The 19,199-nt window shown below is 38.2% G+C and overlaps 1 protein-coding gene across 4 annotated transcripts in view; it reads left to right on the top strand.

Annotated features, from left to right (window-relative positions):
- Positions 1-19,199, top strand: part of LOC121314324 (arf-GAP with GTPase, ANK repeat and PH domain-containing protein 3-like) — a 220,710-nt gene that overhangs the window by 169,000 nt on the left and 32,511 nt on the right. For 3 of the 4 annotated variants that reach the window (XM_041247452.1, XM_041247449.1, XM_041247451.1), the window contains exons 12-13: positions 4,621-4,794; positions 13,542-13,703. In XM_041247452.1, coding sequence (XP_041103386.1) covers positions 4,621-4,794; positions 13,542-13,703 — 336 coding nt within the window. The remainder of the gene's footprint in view (positions 1-4,620; positions 4,795-13,541; positions 13,704-19,199) is intronic. The other variant, XM_041247450.1, reaches the window with a different exon arrangement.

Genomic DNA, 19,199 nt, shown 5'->3' with positions numbered 1-19,199 from the left:
ATGAAATTAAACACCCGTTTTAATATTGTGTGTGTGAAAAAATAAAGAAACTTTCTTTTCCCCCCTATAGTATATATATATATATATATATATATATATATATATATATATATATATATATATATATATATATATATATATATTGCATCTCTGTATTCGTATTTGCCAAAATACAGTAACGTTGTAGGGGGAAAAAAACAATGATAGTAATGTAGTAGTTTGGTATACAGTATCTAAAAGACTTTGCTTTAATAGCGCTTGCACCTTTGTTTCTGTGATCTGTCCCACTAATTTGGTTCTAGATGCAGATGCAGTCGATTTTAGTGTTGTTCTTTCTGAAAACTATATTTTTGTCTGAAATGAGACCAATAAAGAGTAACAACCCAACCTGCAGTTAAAACTTAAATAAATACAATTAAATCTTGGAAACCATCCAAATCAAATGAACCGTTAATTGCATTTTTGTTTGTTTGTTTGTTTGTTTCAAAAGGGGTCTGTTACATCACCCATCTCATTCAAACTGGAAAAACACCCTTTGTGATTAAGACACAGAAATGTGAATGACCCCCTTTTAAATGCACTTGTTATTAACAAAACCTACAGGCCCTGTGTTGAAGCAAAGCCAAATTTAGGAGCTGGCTGGATTCAAGGGGTGTGGCACATAGCTTGTCAATCTCCTCCACCGTCTGTGAAACAGGTGCTATTTCCATGGGTGGTGGGGAGCTTAAAACATAACCAATTGCTTTTCTGTATTTCACTTAGTTTCTGGCATTTGTATTAATTGAGTGGTTCTATTGCTCCAATGTTGAGTTATAATTGGTCTAAATCAGATGTTATCTGGCTATGAACTTATCTGGACAATCATAAGTGGACAAGCCGCCTTCAATCCATTCATATCATGGGGCTATGTGACCTTTCAACTCTGACAGGCCCCCCTTCTCACGCTCTTTATATGTAGAGGTGGTGGCGTTGGCAGATCATATTATCACAAGATTTCAGTGAAAGGAGCAAAGCTGTTCAGTCCCGCCACTCCTCAGAAAAGCTCAAAGCCAGGTAAAGGCAGATTTAGAGAGAAAGGATAATAGCTTCGTATTGGAACAACAGAAACCAGAATCACTCAATTATTTTAAACACCATAAAACAGGAAAGACAATGGCGTTTACATTTTCTCTTTAAATAAAAAAAAGGAACTAATGTCCCTTTTGTAGACAGAGTGAAATATTGTTTTAAACGTTCGGCTTCTTTTTTAATGGAGATAGTTTATTGGAAGACTGTATACATTAAAGGTAAAGTTATTTGCTACAGGTACAGTCCCATCTGAACTCTCCAGCAGTGCTTTGTATTCACATTTTCACTTGATAGAACTCTACTCACAGTAGGAGTGCGTGTGGATTAGGTTTTTTCTCATCTAGCACATAATTATTATTATTTTTTTTCACAAGACCTTTTATTTTTTTTGTTACTTTCACCGCTGGAGTTCTGATGGAGTTGAGGTCTAACAGTGCTTCTGACGGGCAAGCACTGGGTTCAGGTCAGCAGTACAGTTCATCTAGGGTTACAAAAGAAACCTTCGCTGACTGAAAGAAGGTTGGACTAGTTTGTTAGAGAGAGAAAGACAGTTAACTAGCATTCGATCTGGAGTGGCATTAACTGGATCTGAAAAACGTTTACAGCTACAATAGAGTGGAACAGGATTTTGCGAGGGTAGGAGTTCAGCAACAGGTTTTAATCATTCTTTGGGTGTTGTTTTGGCTTTGGTTATAAAATGCAAAGGTGGTTGTTGTTATGCAAAGAGCTCTAATCTTCAGACCTCTCTTCCACTATTGTTTTTTCTGTCTGCTATTCGCGCTGTAACTCAACTTGCATACTTTACAGTATACTTGCCCATCTTTGCTTAACTAACCTTGCTACAAATACAATTTGGCAGTGGACGACCTATGCGTTTATCCTGCTCTTAAATTCACCAACAGTAGCTGAAATATCTGAAATTATATTTTCCTTTTCACCCATACTGGTACTTGTATCCCAGATTCACAGCCGTTCTTGCACTCATCCATGGCAACTGAGATACAATAACATAATATTGAATTCATGTTTTCTGAGTACTACACTGCAACTTTCCATACACCCACAACCTTGCTTGACCTTGAACTTGAACTGCTTTCGCTGTACAGATTTGTACGAATTAAGATCAGTAGTGGCTAGATCTAGCACTAGTGCAAAAAGAGATGCATAATTTTTGTAATGTGTTTTAAATGTGCAGTAACTACTAAACTAACCTGTTATGAAAGGATAAAGGAATGCAATGGCCATGGAGTTATTCCAATCCCGTGGGCGCTTAACAAACAAAAGTGGCTATGTTATTGATGATGAAGTATGCAAGCTGCAGATTTATAGGTGCAGTAATGATAAGTAACATTGGTGCTCAGATGGCACACAGATGTGTGCTAGTGTAAGCGATATGTACACAAAGGCTGATCTTTTTAGTTTCCACTGCAGTGGGGTTCAGTATGATGGTAAAGAGCTGCCTTATAGTTGTTGTGCGGGTTAAATTAATTAATAAAGATTCTGAGGCAGCAGGGTGTAAAATGGTTGTGGCGCTCCTGATTGGGAAATGTAGAGTCTGTTAGTAGACGCTGGGAGAGATGGATGTGCCAGTCAGGGGGCTGAAGCAGGATAATTACCGTTCGGAGTGTATCTTGTTAATTAAGGGCTAATTAGAGAGCAAGTCAGAGGAATCATTTACACATGTACTGGTAATGATGAACATGAAAAAAGTGGTGGCATGGCAATTTAGAGAGAAACAGAAACCGAGAGATGGAGAGACCAAGCAGAACTGATAGAAATGATTTGAAATTACCAGCTTTATCACCAAGCTTGTATCTGCCACTCGGTACAGAGGTTGTTTGTTTGTCATTTTTCTATCAATTTTTAATTTTTTTTTCAGGATATAATTTGTAAGCAGAATATAATTTAGTTTGATATGTATTGCATTTCAGAACAGTTGGGGATTTGGGGCAGTAGACTTTGAGTGAGCGGCAAAAAAAAAAAGAAAAAGAAACTACTAAACCCACATTACAGGGTTTCAACAGTGTCCATGGACACAAAGCAGACAGAAGCAGCAGAGCAGAATCTAACATTCCAATCAGTCTTCTCCAGGTGCACCATGTACCACTCTGTCTTCAAGCTTGTACAGGTATGTTTGTTTCTTATGTGTATTGTGCAAAGAAACAAAACAAACAAACAAATCCAAAGTAATGAGGGGTTTTTTTGTACTTAGTTTTGTAAATCGAAACCTGACGTTGACACCGATTATCATTCAAATTCTAACAGCAATTATCGATCATTATCGAGTTAAAATGCTTAAAACAAACAAACAAACAAAAAAACTTCCCTCATAGTAACAGTTTAAAGTAACAATAAGTCCTTTTTTGTAGAGCATAGTATAAAAAAACTCATTCAAACAAATCCAGATGTTTCAAAGTACGTTAGAGGTAGCCTACCCTTTCCTGCAACGGAAACTGTCTATTTTTTGTACTTTCACTCTGCACTTAAATCCAATCAAATGATGTGTGTCCTGGTTCCTGGTGTGATTTATAAGCTTGTTTCAATTTCAAAAAGAAAACTGGACAGGATTACTGCAATAATTACTGCAGAGGATTGTGTACAATAATTTTGATTTCTACTGGTGGCAAACCATTTTGTACAATCTGCAATGTTTCATTGGAGTACATACGTCGAGCTATGAGCCCAGAGGCATTTACACTCAGACACCAATCAAAAACGAAAAAGGTTTCGGACCGTGCATTACTTCAAAACGTAAAGGTAAAAAGAAATTTCTGAAACAGCGGCATGTGACAACGTAGTAATGTTAAATATTATTAGTTTCGCTCAAGACAGATGGCTACAGTTGGGACTGATTTTATAACATAATAATAATAATATGTAGAAAATACATTAACAAAGCAGGTTACTCTTGATCTCTGCATCATCGTGTATTTGTCCTGTATTTGTTCACAAACGCATATTCTCGGTAACTTTAGAAGCAACAGCACAGATTACATTCTTGACAGTTAGTTAATATATACAAGACATGTTTTTAATGTTATAGAATGTTCGATTTCATTAAAATGTTATTGATTTGTTATCGTGGGGTATCAATCGATAAATAATTTGATTATTATCGTCATTACAAGCCTGGTATTTAGCATTATCCTATGTGCCACATTACTATAAATATTATGTTGCTAACACAAGTTTAGCTGGTTTCACAGACCAGGTTAGCACTAATCCTAGACTACCTAATGCTAAGTTAAATAAGTAGTCTAATATTAGGGGCAATAGGGTTATGTGAAATCAGCCATTTATGTTTCACTATTGATTCATGACTTAACTGTGATAGAAATGACTGCATGTTCACACTCAGAAGACCCGACTAGATCTAAAACTCTATGCCACATGCAGAAAAAGAGAACACTTAATACAGGTTTCTTTGTGTTGTATTTTTTTTGGTGGTGGCTCTGTTCTCACTCCATGGAATTTTTTACAATACAACCTGTCGTCTTCAATCTGATACGTTTGGGACGCTGACGGTCACTCTCTCCTCTCTTCCTAACCAAGGGGCCCCCCACTCCACCAGCAGCAGCTCCCTGCAGTCAGAGCGCTCGGTCAGTGGCATCAACCTAGTGGCCTACAGCGCCAAACCCGACGGGATGCACCAGCGCTCCTTCTCCGTGTCCAGTGCTGACCAGTGGAGTGAGGCCGTCATCACCCCCAGCAGCGGCACCGGCGCCGGTAAGGGACTTGAACCCTCCATCTTCATCACCATCCACATCTCTCCATGCCATCCTTTTTTTGTTCTTGTTTTCTGGGGCAAAACAGTAAAGTAGTGTTGTGTGGTCTGAAATTCATATATGATCAATTTTTTTTTTTCTTTGTGTTTGTTTATTCGTCAGTTTTAATTATTTAAAAGACTTTTCATTTGAGAAACTTGGTTAATGCCCCAAATTGTTGGACATTAATACACTTACCGGTAATTCCTATAAAGTCTTGACTGTAAAGCATTGAATTCTAAAAATGAGGTATACCAAAGCTGCTTCCGTCATTGAGTCAGTTCATTTTGATCATACCGTTTTTAATCTAATGTTTATTAAACTCTTGATGACTAGTGCATACTAGTCATACTTTTGAGACCGGGAAATATTTTGAGACATTTATCCACTAGGTTTGTTAATCATGGGGGTGTGTTCAGCTTTGCGTTTAGGACATTTACAGAACGTATAAATATGTGTACAGTACTATAGGTGCAAGCAAAGCAACACCAACATTGATTGGAGTCTCCTGTATTCTTTAAGACGAATCCGATCTTAGAAGCTACAGTATAGAAAAGGCTCAGATCCTGGAGTACTTGCATGGTTGAAGAATGGCCACGGAACAGCTGCTGCATGCTGCAGGCCTGAACCAAAACCGTTGGGAGTATCGTTCTTTGGATGAGGTGTAAAAACCATGGTCCTTTTCATAACACTACTTCTATAAAACCAGTTGTTATCTCGAGTATCTGGTCTGGCTGAAGTTCCCTACGATTTTAATTGGGTCAAAGTCTTTCATTTCCCATCCCTGTGAATGGGGGCATGCTCTTCTAGCTACAGGCTAATCAGCAATGTGGGTGAATAGATATTATACAGGAAGTATTAATAAGAACCAAATCCAATTGTTGCATACTTGTATTTATAATCACAACATAAAATTGATTTGTCACCAAACATATTTGTTATTCTACAGCAGGGGTTCTCAACCTTCTGGGCATTCTCTGGTTTATTTTTGGAGGACCCCTTGAAACTGCCGGTGCCACGGATCCCGGTTGAGAAACCCTGCTCTACAGGCTCAGTCAACTGTTTGCATGGAAATCCAGTCTCTACAGCTGCTTTTAGAATCTATTCCATTACCATTAAAAGGGTTTTAATGAGTAGTCAAGAAAACTGTTTCCTCTTCAGTCTGTTCTTCCAGCAAGCCAGTCCACACAGGGCAAAGAATCCAGACTGTTCTTGTCTGCTTAAAGATAGATATTCTCAGTCCTCTCCTGAGTCAGTGTGCACAATGAAACAAGGATATGGAAACACATGAGCTGTACCTAGTCAAACTGTAATCTTTTAGGATATTCTAATAACCAGTTAATCTCCTTTGTCTTTTCCAGTTCAGAGTTTCTTCTAGAATGTACACTGTCAAACTGAACTAAACAGTTTCTTAAATAGTAAGGCAAATGTTTTTCCTTAAATAAGTAAACAGTAAAGTTTTTTTTTTTTTGTTTCTTTCTGAAAAGTAACCAACCAATTAAAACATGGCTTAGAAAATAGCAAATGGAGCATGAATAAGAGGCTTCAGTGTTAAACCTCAGTCGATATTGTACTTCTGTATAGACTTCAAGTTGAAATGTTTGTCTTTTAGTGTTTCTAAATGTACATCACAACATGTTTTACTTATTAATCAGTTTGCAGTAACATTAAAATCATAGTACTAAATGATTACTACTATTATATGTGTGGTTATTTTTATTGTTATTTGCACAATAACTTCTATAATAATTTTGTATTTATTTGCTTTTTACCGTGGATCAGGAATAGTTTATATTAGGGGTTATTTGTTTTCCAGTCATTCTCCCTCACTCATTCACTCTTTTTTCTCTCTCTCTCTCTCACGCTATCATTTCAATGTAGTTGAGTGAATTAAAATAATAAATTTGCAGAGCGCAACCACTTCTTACCCGAATTGGAAAATAAATGCTTTTCTGGCGACATTCATCAATGGTTATTTCAGTTGCTTTGTGGTTGGCAGTAAAAAAGCACTTAAATGCACATCAGCGAAATAACAGTCATTTCCATGCATGTTTGCCCCCTTGTCGTTCTCATTAGTACTGCGTTTCGCCCCCCCGCCCCTCCCTGCCAGCTCCCAGGGGTTTTCGCAGTTTAAAGTGCTCTTTATGATCATTGCTGGAGTCCGACCGTGCAGCCCGCAGTTTTGCAGACGAGAGAGGCTCTCATTTGTAACTGTGAAAAACTATCAATTTCACGAAGGCTGATGCAGCAGCTCCATCATTCTCCCTCCCATCAGCTCCCCACTGAAACAGATTTAATCAGTTTGTTATCACTCTTCTCCTTTTCTCTTTTTGGGAATGGTATGTGCTGTATGCAAGTGTGTGTACATGTCCAGTTTTTTTTTTTTTTTTTTTGTTCTTTGTTTTATTTTTTTTCAGATTACATGCGGGTCTAGTAAAAGCAGGTTTATAAAGTATACATGAGGTGTATCAATCAAGTATCGTACCAGGTGTCGTCTGTTTTGAAAACACTGTCATTTGGCTTTTCCAGGTTGCCTTTTTTTAATGCTCGTAACATACAGTTTTTACATATTGTGTGAAATTGTTGTTAACTGGGAATACAGAATATGTTAGTATTGCATATATTTGGATTGAGTTGTTTTTTTTTTTTTTTTATTGCAGTCCTGTTTCATAGCAACTACTATGTCAATTGAAACTTGAAATACTGTTTGGGGACAAGGCCTTTAGATTCTGACTGCTGGTGCCAGACAGACTCATTTCTGTTATAGGGGCAGATTCGTGTGCCTGACTGTCATACTGTGTTGAATATAGAAGTTATGTGGAGCTACATTACACTGAATTACCATTTAGTGACGGCTATGTAGATGTACTTTAATGCACAAAAGCACACTGTCTTGGTTTGTTGCATATGTCAGCCAGTGCTGAGACTACTGATCTGGGTTGGGGCCTGGGAGAATTGAGCACGGTAGACAATCAGTTGTGCTTGTTTTGGGGTCATCTCTTTGGCACGAAGATGGGTGGTTGCCTTTTGATGGAGTGTAAAAATTGGGATCCATCCATGTAAACCGGAGAATGCAATTAAACAGGATCGGTGGCATTGGTGGGAACCTTACCTGGTAGGGAACGGTCAGTCGCCCAGTCCCATCTCTTATTGCATGTTGCGGTGGAGCTAATATTACCCTTGGAAAAGAATTATGTTCCTGGGGATGCATAGTCAAAGCATAAGTGTGTGTTTTTTTTTTGTTTTTTGTTTTTTTTTAAAGATATATCTAACAAACCAAAAAAAACTTTCAATTGTAAGCACAACTCTCTTTCACTTTCCCAGCCGAATTCACAACAGATTACTGTACCTTTTTTTTTTTTTTTTTTTTTTTTTTTTTAATCTGTTATGAATCACAAAAATTAATATAGGACTCAGAACTTTATATGTTCTTGAAACTGTTGGACCACCCCTAACACATTCCTCTTTTGATTAATTTAACCATTTTGTTATTTGTACTTGCCCTGCTAGTGCTGGGAAGCCTTCCATTCTGTGCCTTGGTTACGGCTGAAAGCTGTTGAGTTTTGAATTTAGTTTCTGGTTTCTAATGAAATTTGACATTTCGTGGTGAGGGAGCAGCAGTGCAGGGATCAGGGCTTGATTACCGAGCTCTCATTGACGATAATTAGGGGAGCCTGTGATTGTGGTTGTTTCTAATTTTGCTATTAATTGTAATGAACAATTTGATTGAGGATACATTCGGTACAGTGCCTAGGGCATAGATTTATTCATCTCCACACTCAATCCCTCTTGAATTACTCGAGTGAAATATCTCTATCCAGCCTCCTGAAATGTATTACAGTAGAAGTACTCTCTTATTTCTTTTCTTCATCTCAAAACTCATTTGCGCTATAATCAGCCTGCTGTATAATAAGGCCCTGTAATCACAGGTCACCGTAAGGCAAATATCTCAACACATCAACTGAATTGTACTGATTTGAAACTGGTTGATGTAAATGTTTCAGGCTATGAACTGCATATTATTATGTACTAGATTGTGAATAGTTTTAATATGTAACTAATAAATGAAGTGCACTATATTTATTTGCTGTCACCAAGCAGATGAAATGTACAATCTTTAGACATTTAAATAATGATCTCAGATCTTAATAAGAGGTTTACAAATGCAGTAGTAGGTTTGATACGGAATGAAAAGAAGCATATATGTCTTTGTGTTGTACTATACACCAGCACAACATTGTATTAGTTTCAGTATTGAATGTCATTGCTGGTAGTGTCACGTGAGCTGTTCGTGTGTTGATATGTAAGTAAATCCTGTTCGCTTGGGGGCGTATCATCTTCAACGGCAGACGGATACTCTGTCACAAGCATTAATACCCTGTATCTTTCTGAACAAGGGGTTTAGGGGAGCGCTCTAATAAAACAATACAATAATTCATACAATAATTGTGTGAATCTAGTAATTGTTACAGCTGTGTGTAATGGTATTTAAAACAGGATTCATTTATCCCCCTTTTTACATATCTGCCCTTACTCTGGTCCCACCGCAGGCGGATGCGCGACGGATTACTGTGTATGTCTGTGTGTGTCTATAGATACAGTGGCTTGCGAAAGTATTGACCCCCCCTTGGAATTTTTCCTATTTTGTTGCCTTACAACCTGGAATTAAAATGGATTTTTATTTGGATTTCATGTAATGGACACAAAATAGTCCAAATTGCTGAAGTGAAATGAAAAAAATAACTTGTTTAAAAAAATTCTAAAAAATAAATAACGGAAAAGTGGTGCGTGCATATGTATTCACCCCCTTTGCTATTAAGCCCCTAAATAAGATCTGGTGCAACCAATTACCTTCAGAAGTCACATAATTAGTTAAATGAAGTCCACCTGTGTTCAATCATTAAGTGTCACATGATCTGTCACGTGATCTCAGTATATATACACTTGTTCTGAAAGGCCCCAGAGTCTGCAACACCACTAAGCAATGGGCGCCACCAAGCAAGCGGCACCATGAAGACCAAGGAGCTCTCCAAACAGGTCAGGGACAAAGTTGTGGAGAAGTACAGATCAGGGTTGGGTTATAAAAAAATATCCAAAACTTTGAACATCCCACGGAGCACCATAAAGCCACCATTAAAGCCATTATTAAAAAATGGAAAGAATATGGCACTACAACAAACCTGGCAAGAGAGGGCCACCCACCAAAACTCACGGACCAGGGAAGGAGGGCATTAATCAGAGAGGCAACAAAGAGACCAAAGATAACCTTGAAGGAGCTGCAAAGCTCCACAGCGGAGACTGGAGTATCTGTCCATAGGACCACTTTAAGCCGTACACTCCACAGAGCTGGGCTTTACGGAAGAGTGGCCAGAAAAAAGCCATTGCTTAAAGAAAAAAATAAGCAAATACGTTTGGTGTTCGCCAAAAGGCATGTGGGAGACTCCCCAAACATATGGAAGAAGGTACTCTGGTCAGATGAGACTAAAATTGAGCTTTTTGGCCATCAAGGAAAACGCTATGTCTGGCGCAAACCCAACACCTCTCATCACCCCGAGAACACCATCCCCACAGTGAAGCATGGTGGTCGCAGCATCATGCTGTGGGGATGTTTTTCATCGGCAGGGACTGGGAAACTGGTCAGAATTGAATGAATGATGGATGGCGCTGAATACAGGCAAATTCTTGAGGGAAACCTGTTCAGTCTTCCAGAGATTTGTGACTGGGACGGGGGTTCACCTTCCAGCAGGACAATGACCCTAAGAATACTGCTAAAGCAACACTCGAGTGGTTTAAGGGGAAACATTTAAATGTCTTGGAATGGCCTAGTCAAAGCCCAGACCTCAATCCAATTGCGAATCTGTGATATGACTTAAAGATTGCTGTACACCAGCGGAACCCATCCAACTTGAAGGAGCTGGAGCAGTTTTGCCCTGAAGAATGGGCAAAAATCCCAGTGGCTAGATGTGCCAAGCTTATAGATACATACCCCAAGAGACTTGCAGCTGTAATTGCTGCAAAAGGTGGCTCTACAAAGTAGAGACTTTGGGGGGGTGAATACTTATGCACGCTCAAGTTTTCTGTTTTTTTGTCTTATTTCTTTGTTTCACAATAAAAAATATTTTGCATCTTCAAAGTGGTAGGCATGTTGTGTAAATCAAATGATACAAACCACCAAAAAATCAATTTTAATTCCAGGTTGTAAGGCAACAAAATAGGAAAAATGCCAAGGGGGGTCAATACTTTCGCAAGCCACTGTAGATAGATAGATAGCTATCATATGAAATAACATCTATTCATGACTACATTGAAAACATATTTGAAATCCTCAATCAAAATCAGAAAAATACAGTAGCACCATGTATACCATTGGCGAAAATGGTTTTTTGTTGTTTTTTGCTCTGGAGTTTAATGCATTTAAATGTAATGCTCTGCAAATCTATTGTTCATGAATAGGGGAGGGGCAGTGAGTGTCTACGGTGAGGCACGGTGCAGGCAAGTGGCATGAGAGCCCCCGCCCACCTCACATCTCTACTAACTTGCCTCACCCTTTGCTTTTCAGTCCTGGCAGGGATTTATTGACCCGCTTATAAGCATTTCTACATACAGTAAAGATTAAAGTAACACGAGATTTGCCAAAAAAAAAAGTCTGTGTCTGTCACTGTTTAGATCATTAAAATAACCCTCTGGTCCTCTCTCGAACAAAGACAGACAGTTGGTGCCGAATTGTGTGGTGATGTCAAATACCTAACTCTTCACCTGTGCTGGCCTTCAGAAGTCAAAAACATAAAATACCAGTAAATTAGCCATTGTAATTATATAACAATTGAAAAACTGTCAGGGGCGGTAAGTGGTGGAAGGATAGCAAAGGCTTGTTCGTGTCCTCCCATTACATAAGTACCGTATGTCATTGTCTTTCATGGCATTCTCAATATCCCTTTTAAATTGTAGTGTTGGTATAGATGAAAAAATTGATAACGTTTGTTTCATGGTAAAGAAAAAATTGATAGAACAAAGCACAGCTAAGAACCCCCCCCCCAAAAAAAAAAAAAAAAAACACAATAGTTTAAGTATGTTCTTAAATATAGTAATCCAGAGCGTAGAATTTAGAAGAGCAGTGAAAAGGTCAACACAGAAGTATATTATAAACAGGGATAAAAAAAGCTATGTATGTGTATTTAAATAAGGAGTTCATCCAGCAGTTTAAATTAAATGAATTACCATTGAAATATTCTCTGCTCTGATACCACTAACCAGAGGCAGTGAGCCAGAGTGTCAGTCCCAGCTCAGCCAACCTTGAGCAAGTCTGTCATCTCTTGTCTGCTCACCCCAGCTGGAAAACTTGGGTAGAAGCAACAGGACATCCTCTCGGAGAGGTGAGGGGCTGTAACTTGGCCGTACTGTAAGGGAAATCATTTCCAAATAAGTAACTTGCAGGAAGAAACTTCTTTTATTTCACAAAGCCACTAATGAAGCCTGACCAACAGCAAGCACATCCCAGACTGATGTATCCAAGCACTCTGAATTTACTATTGAAACAGCAATCCTACAGCTGAAGAAAGTATTTTAGATTTCTCTTAGCTCCCAGATAAACAGGCAGCGTGGCCTGTAGCTGTGGGTGCTCTGGGATTGACCACTTTGGGTCTGCTGTCCCCTGCTGTGCCCAGCTCACTCTTAGATAGGAACCGGCTCTGCTGTCAGAATAACTAATGACCAAATTAGGGATGGTATTGTACATGGGCTAATAGCAGCGATCACATTAATTATGAAATGTGCATCCATTGGGATGTAACCCCCTTCTTTCAACCGAAGCCACATTAAATAAATGCAGTTTGACACTACAACAAACCTTTTATGTTAAACAATAAAGCACTGCCAGTGTTGTGCTGGGGCTTAGCAGACCAATGTGGGTGCGACTCATTTGGCCTTCCTGACCCCAGCTGTCTGTGAAACGTAATGACTGTCCTAAGGGTGTACTGGAGCTCAACTCAGTCACAGGCTCAGGCAATGGTGGCTCTGATGACGCAACCCCCCTCCTGAACTGGGGAGCAGGTTAATATCACATTTATAAAATCACTTACAAGAGGCATCACCTGCATCCAGTCCTCTACCCTTCATGACAGAAAGCTTCCCCCTCTGCTACCGACATAACCATTTATTACCAGGCGCGGCGTTTACCTCAGATCTCTCTGACAGCCTTTCTAATGGCTCCTGCTTTTTTTCTCTTATTTTTGTTTTATTATCCCCATATTGATGGCCTAAAGCAAACATAGTTCAAGATATTTTCCAGGGTTCTTTTTTTATTTTATTTGACCAACTTAAGTGTCACAAAATGTACTCAAGCTTTCAGAACTATGTTAAAGTACATGGGATGATTAGATAATAATTTGCCAACAGGGGTAGATCAAAATGAAAACACCTTTCAAAAAGTTATTCAAGCATGTTGTTGATTCTGACAACATGCATCACATATCAAAACACCTGTAATACCAGGTCTTGTATAACTGGAATGACTTTAAGGTCTATACAGAATTAATTATTTAGCATTGTTGGCATTTCATCTCTGATTAGGATTTTGGCCAGAAATGAATAATATTGCATGTGCAAACATGCAGCAAGAAAATTGAATTTAAAACCTAGGTTGGCACTCCTTTTAAGACAGTATTTATCAAGTGTGCAATATTTCACTGAATTCTTCTGATGTTTTCACAGCTAATGGGACCGCAGACTCTCTGTGCTCCAGCCCCATTGTGTCATGCACAACCAGCCCAAAGTTGGATCCCCCACCATCTCCCCACGCCAACCGCAAGAAACACAGGCGGAAAAAGAGCACAGGTGCAACGAAACCAGATGGGCCCACGACGGGCAATGAAGGTAGGCAGAGAGGGAGAGGAAGCAGCTTCAACTTCACTCCTTGAACTGTTACAGTTGCTGCAATTTAAAACTGCTTTGCTTTTGAGAATCACCAGCTCATTCTAGCTTTAGAATGGCATAGGCTGTCACCCATGCTTTCACAAGCATCCTAGGCTGTGTTCTGGGGCTTTGAAATTGGTCTGTACAGAAAGGCCTGAATGGGATATTCTTAACTTGTGATAAAAAAAGTATGGTGCAGCAGTTAGACAAGCTTAGACAGTATAGATCTAATAAGTACAATTACAGAAATCAAGTAAGGTCAAGTTTGTTGCCTTGTCAAATTGTACAACCATAGTTATGAGGACTAAATACATTGGAAAATAGGAGACGTCTAACATTTGGATTTCTGCTCATGGGAAGTACAGCATAACAAATATCTTTATTTCCTGATTTTTAACTACTCCCCACCCTGAGCTGTTACCCATTTTGCCTATGTTACAGTTCCTAACAACTCATTGATCTAAATACTTTGCCAAGTCTAGTCTTAAAGAACACAAGATCCCAATAATTTAGCATCAACAATGTGGCTAGGGAACCTATTCCATGCACACATCACTGCTGTCATATTCTAAATGTGTCTCCACTGAATTTCCAGCGGTGTGCTCAGGCCCTGCTTTCTGAGCGCCCTGCCATTCCCATTAGGGAGCTCCAGCTACTGTTCTAATACAAAATAAATAAATAATACCCAAATTAAAATAAAAAACGGAAAGGCTTATATGGTACTTCCTCAGGGCAGAGTGAGTGTAAACTGTTTCTCCTCAAGTTCCCACCATGTCAGGCTCATGACTGCGTATTGTATGAGGGCCGTTGTGAAGAGTTCAGCTGCTTCCCGCTCCCATTATCTCCACTGATTAGATTAGTCTCACTCTTTCTTTCTTCCTGCCCGCCTGCCTGAACGCGGGGGCTATAATAGGAGTCGGACAAAACAATTTCAGCATCAATCAAGACTAGGGGATAAAAGAGTGAACGGAGGGATCATTTATTTTCGAGACTTTGCCAGGTTAATCGCAGTGACAGATTGCAAATGCAGCTGACAAAATCATAGGGGCAGCAATGTGTTCACACAGGTGATGACGAGATTATTTATGGTTTAAGGGTTGGTAGCTACAGCAGTAATGCTGTGCTGATACATGGTGTGTTTGTCTGTTTGTTTTAAAGCAAACTGAGCAGCTGAGTGTAATACCTTAAACTGGTCAAGTGCCGTTGAAGTTTGTACACATTCTTTTAATCTTTCTTAATGAGGATTGGGGGCTGCAGATCTAAAAGCAAGGAATCATGTACCAGTTACTAATTTGAATTGGGGAATTGAGGGATTTGGAAAGCCAATCTTTTACAGTGGTTTCCATGCATAAAGTTTCAGATTAAGGAGTAATTTTTGTTTGTTTGTTTATAAGACCCAGATTTATTGACTACATTGATCATTAATTTTCCTTTCACTACTAAAAATCTAAGCCCAGTCTTACTGATATTAAAAACCTACTTGCAAAAAAAGTGAATGAAAATTAAACAGCCAGTTGGCTGGCCCAAGAACTGCATATTTTTTTAATACATTTTTTTTTTTAGACAAACACACATTTAAAATATTATCATGTTAAGTTAGTTTTATAATGGCTTGTAATATTCACATGCTCTATGAAATCATTTAGTGTTTGTAGTTGATGCTGTAAATGAGGTGGTCTCCAAGACTCCCCTGGTTTCTATAATACAGTTTTTAGAAACTCAATGCATGTACCTAGTTGCTGTCTGATTCTCGAACCAGTTCGGCAATTCAGACGTTCTGTCAGTCATGGCTGCCTGCATTACCGTGACGTTAAAGACAAGAAGTAGAATGAATATATGTGTGTGTATATATATATATATATATATATATATATATATATATATATATATATATATATATATATATATATATCCATATATATATAAAATGTAAACACAAACAAATGAAGTTAAAACGTTCTACAACGTTAAGAAATGTTGGCTCATTCACAAAGTTGGAGTTATTTAAAGACCTGTTTTTTTCAGACTGTTTTTAGGCATCAAATTTTTATTGCAGTAGCACAATCCCAATAGTAGCTTTTTAAACACAAAGTTTCAGGTAGAACTCTATGCTATTATTCAATGCTATTATTGTATAAAATGCCAAATAACATCAGCTATCTTTTACCATATTTCTTGTTTTCTTTGCTATTAATATTCTGTTTGGAACACATTCAGAGCAACCTTAGCTACAAGCATAGCTGCCTTTTAAATAACTTGCGATTTAAAGCTTTTGAACTTTTGCAGTGTGTGTGTGTATATATCTAAGACAGTATAGAGATGTCTCTATCTCTATCCACTTACGACTGGAAAGATTTCTGTTCATTAAATTCCATTCCACTTTGAGCTATAACTGACACCCAAATAAATGTACTAATTTTTAGGAAACAGTAATAACCTATGGAGAAATATGTACATTGTAATGTACACATGGTTGCAAGATGTTAAGTATTCTAGTACATCTACATGTTACTACGTCCACGTTTTGGGTTGTGTTTTGATGATGAATACTAGTTTTTGGCTATAAAAAATCAGAAAAACTAAATTAGATTTATATCTATCCATGTGCTACAACGCTAAATATGTTTTGCAATCAAAAATAAATTAATCTTATGTATTTACTAAAATATAATCAGCACTTCATTTAGAATTCTGGGATCTTCAGTTCATTTTTTATAAATATCCTATTAGTATCTGCATGTCTATTCTAGTGAGCGATTCCAGAATACAGACATATTGCTTAAATATCTGAGTCACTCATCTATAAAATCCCAGGTTGTCTGTCTTTAACAAAAGAAAAAAAAGAAGAAAGGTGGTTATATCTTTGAATAAATTGCTATCAGTTTATCTCATTTACGAGGTAATCAAAGCCCGAGAATGCACAGAGAAATTGAATTTTAGTTGTTCTGAAGTATCATAAATCAAAGGAGCTGTTGCCTTTTGAAAAAAAAAAAAAATGTTGCCGTGTTAATGGGGATGTGCCAAGACATGCAAGGGAGCCTCTGAAAAGTTACGGCATCAGGACAAAACTGAGATGATCTCAAAACATTTCACCTATAGAAGCAAATGCAATATATACAAAAAATGTACACTACTACTTTTTTTAATTCAGAATTTGCCTCATGTTAAGGTCTTGCCTTATAGGAAGTAGACAGTCTGGAACATTTAACCCAGAGGAAGCGATCCAAATAAACCTGAGGTTCTACCCTAAAACTCAGGACAGAGTTTGTGGTTGTAGCCTGAAAACTGGGGTGTTGTCATAGCACCATGTGGTTCTGCTATATGTATTTTAAAATTAAGTATAATGGTTTCCTTCGACAGCATTATTGCATTAGCCCTGTTGTATTAACTGTAGTGCAAAAAACAAGGTTTTAAGCACTCAGTAATAATGTTCATTGGGGTTTGTACCATATCTGTCTCCTAACCTAAGCAAGACCCTCAGTCATAGTCAAGTGATATCTGTACAATATGAACTGCACTTCTTGTCTGATATTGAAATGGGATTTAACAGTTACCTCCCAGTAATGCACCTTTCAGACATCCCCTAATCCCTTTTCCTCTGTCATAGCCGGAGCGCCCAGGGATAATGAACTTCTCATGTGCTTAAAGAATGATGCAGGATGCATGGCGAGACCGCTGACAGCCCCTTAATGTGTTTCGCAGCGGCCGCCCAATGATGGGCTTTTTGTCTTCGTTTTTTAGGTCTAAAACCCACGGGAAAATTGATGGCCGATAAAGAGTTTTGTTCTGGGGCGGTGTCTGTGATTAATGCCAACTGTCAGGGACTGTCATTAATGTATTTCTTTTAAAAAGTGTGTAAAATGTTCATTGTTTTGTGCATTTTACAGCACTGTACTGAAGTGCGCTTGTTTGAGTTAGAGGGAGAGTACACATTTAGATGGACAGGTTTGCAAATGAGTGACAGTATTCGCATTTATTAGTCCCAAATGGAGAATTGAGGTGCTTCCTTTACAGTAAGTGTAAGTACAATATAAGTTAACTTCTGAGTGTATAGTGATGTTGGATTATATTTCATTTCCTAAACATTTTACATTTTAATGTTAAACATATTAACTTGAACATATTTTAAATGTTGGTGAGCACTCGGATAACCCATAACAGGAAGCGCTGCAGCAGTGTGCAATAAATCACTACACTGGTATAGACTACTATAATGTGTACAACACTAATGTGCATTTGGATTAGACTATGAATAAATACTGAATAGTAAATAAATATTCTTACACTGTATGGTTACTATTCTGTAAGCACGAAGGGAAAATCTATATTTCACATGCATATTTCTGATAACGTTAAGACAAAATTCTTACCATCTTACATTTTGATAACTTTTCAACTCAAACTAGTGCCACACCTATTTCTGAGCTCTTTATTGTGAGCAGGACTGGCTATGTGTTTTGCAAGATTATGACATAGTAGAGTCATGGAGTTGATGATGTTTGTCTACAGAACCTAGAGTATACTGTAGTACGTGGAGACTTCAGATAGTGACATGAATGTGTTGCAAGGTCATGTACATTATGTTGATAGCATCTTGAGCCTTTAAGTTTGATTAAGATCATCAAGCAGAGAGGTGACTTGGAAGGGAGCCACTGTATTGAACACAGTCAGTGCCGTATTAAGGCTTAATGAACAGACTGCTTCAGCTCTGCTGCCTGCACAGTCATAGACCCTGCTTGCCGGAGGTCTGAGCTAAGCCGTCTGGATAAGTATATCTAATCCCAGTGTAAACTCCAGGATTATCCCATATTAGTGAAGATCATGCCCATTGTTCCTGGAGCTCTAATAGCCATATCCCTTACAGTGTTTTTCAAAGCCCAGACTCTCCAGGCTTTGGCTTGTACTGAAACAGCTCTCCTCCAGGACTCTACATTTAGATTTTTAACTACTGTGCTCTCTTGTTCAGGGGACCCTTAGACCCTCAGGGATCTGTTATTTAAGAATTCAATGTGTTTGGAAGGGAAATGTTTAGATCCATCTGATTTCATTATTCCCTTGTAAGGGTGATGCAACCAAAGACACTCATCCTTCAGAATGCCAGCTGTTTGAAAACAGATGTCAACAGCTGTATAACAGAATATAAATGCAAACAAAGATGACTTTGGGTGGTTCTTTGCTGAACCTGCTCTAGAGTTTGCATTGGTTCATCAGCTTGAATACCTAAAATTTAAAAAGTACCTAAAAATTTAAAAAGTACCTCCCATTATAACCAGTTGCAACAAAGAGGCTTGTGTCTCAGCTAACATCTGCAGTATAAGAAGCTAGGTGTGATTTCACAACCACATACCACTACTGCCTCCACAAGTATTGGGTTCTTCTAATAATGGGTGTTTATCTCAACATTTTGTATTGTCATTCCTCTATTTGCTCATTTCACAAATCTCTCCCTAGAGCCTG

The sequence above is a fragment of the Polyodon spathula genome, chromosome 4 (assembly GCF_017654505.1).
Source record: "Polyodon spathula isolate WHYD16114869_AA chromosome 4, ASM1765450v1, whole genome shotgun sequence".
Taxonomy (NCBI): Eukaryota; Metazoa; Chordata; class Actinopteri; order Acipenseriformes; family Polyodontidae; genus Polyodon; species Polyodon spathula.
The sequence above is the reverse complement of the archived record's forward strand: the minus strand, read 5'-3'. Positions and strand labels throughout refer to the sequence as shown.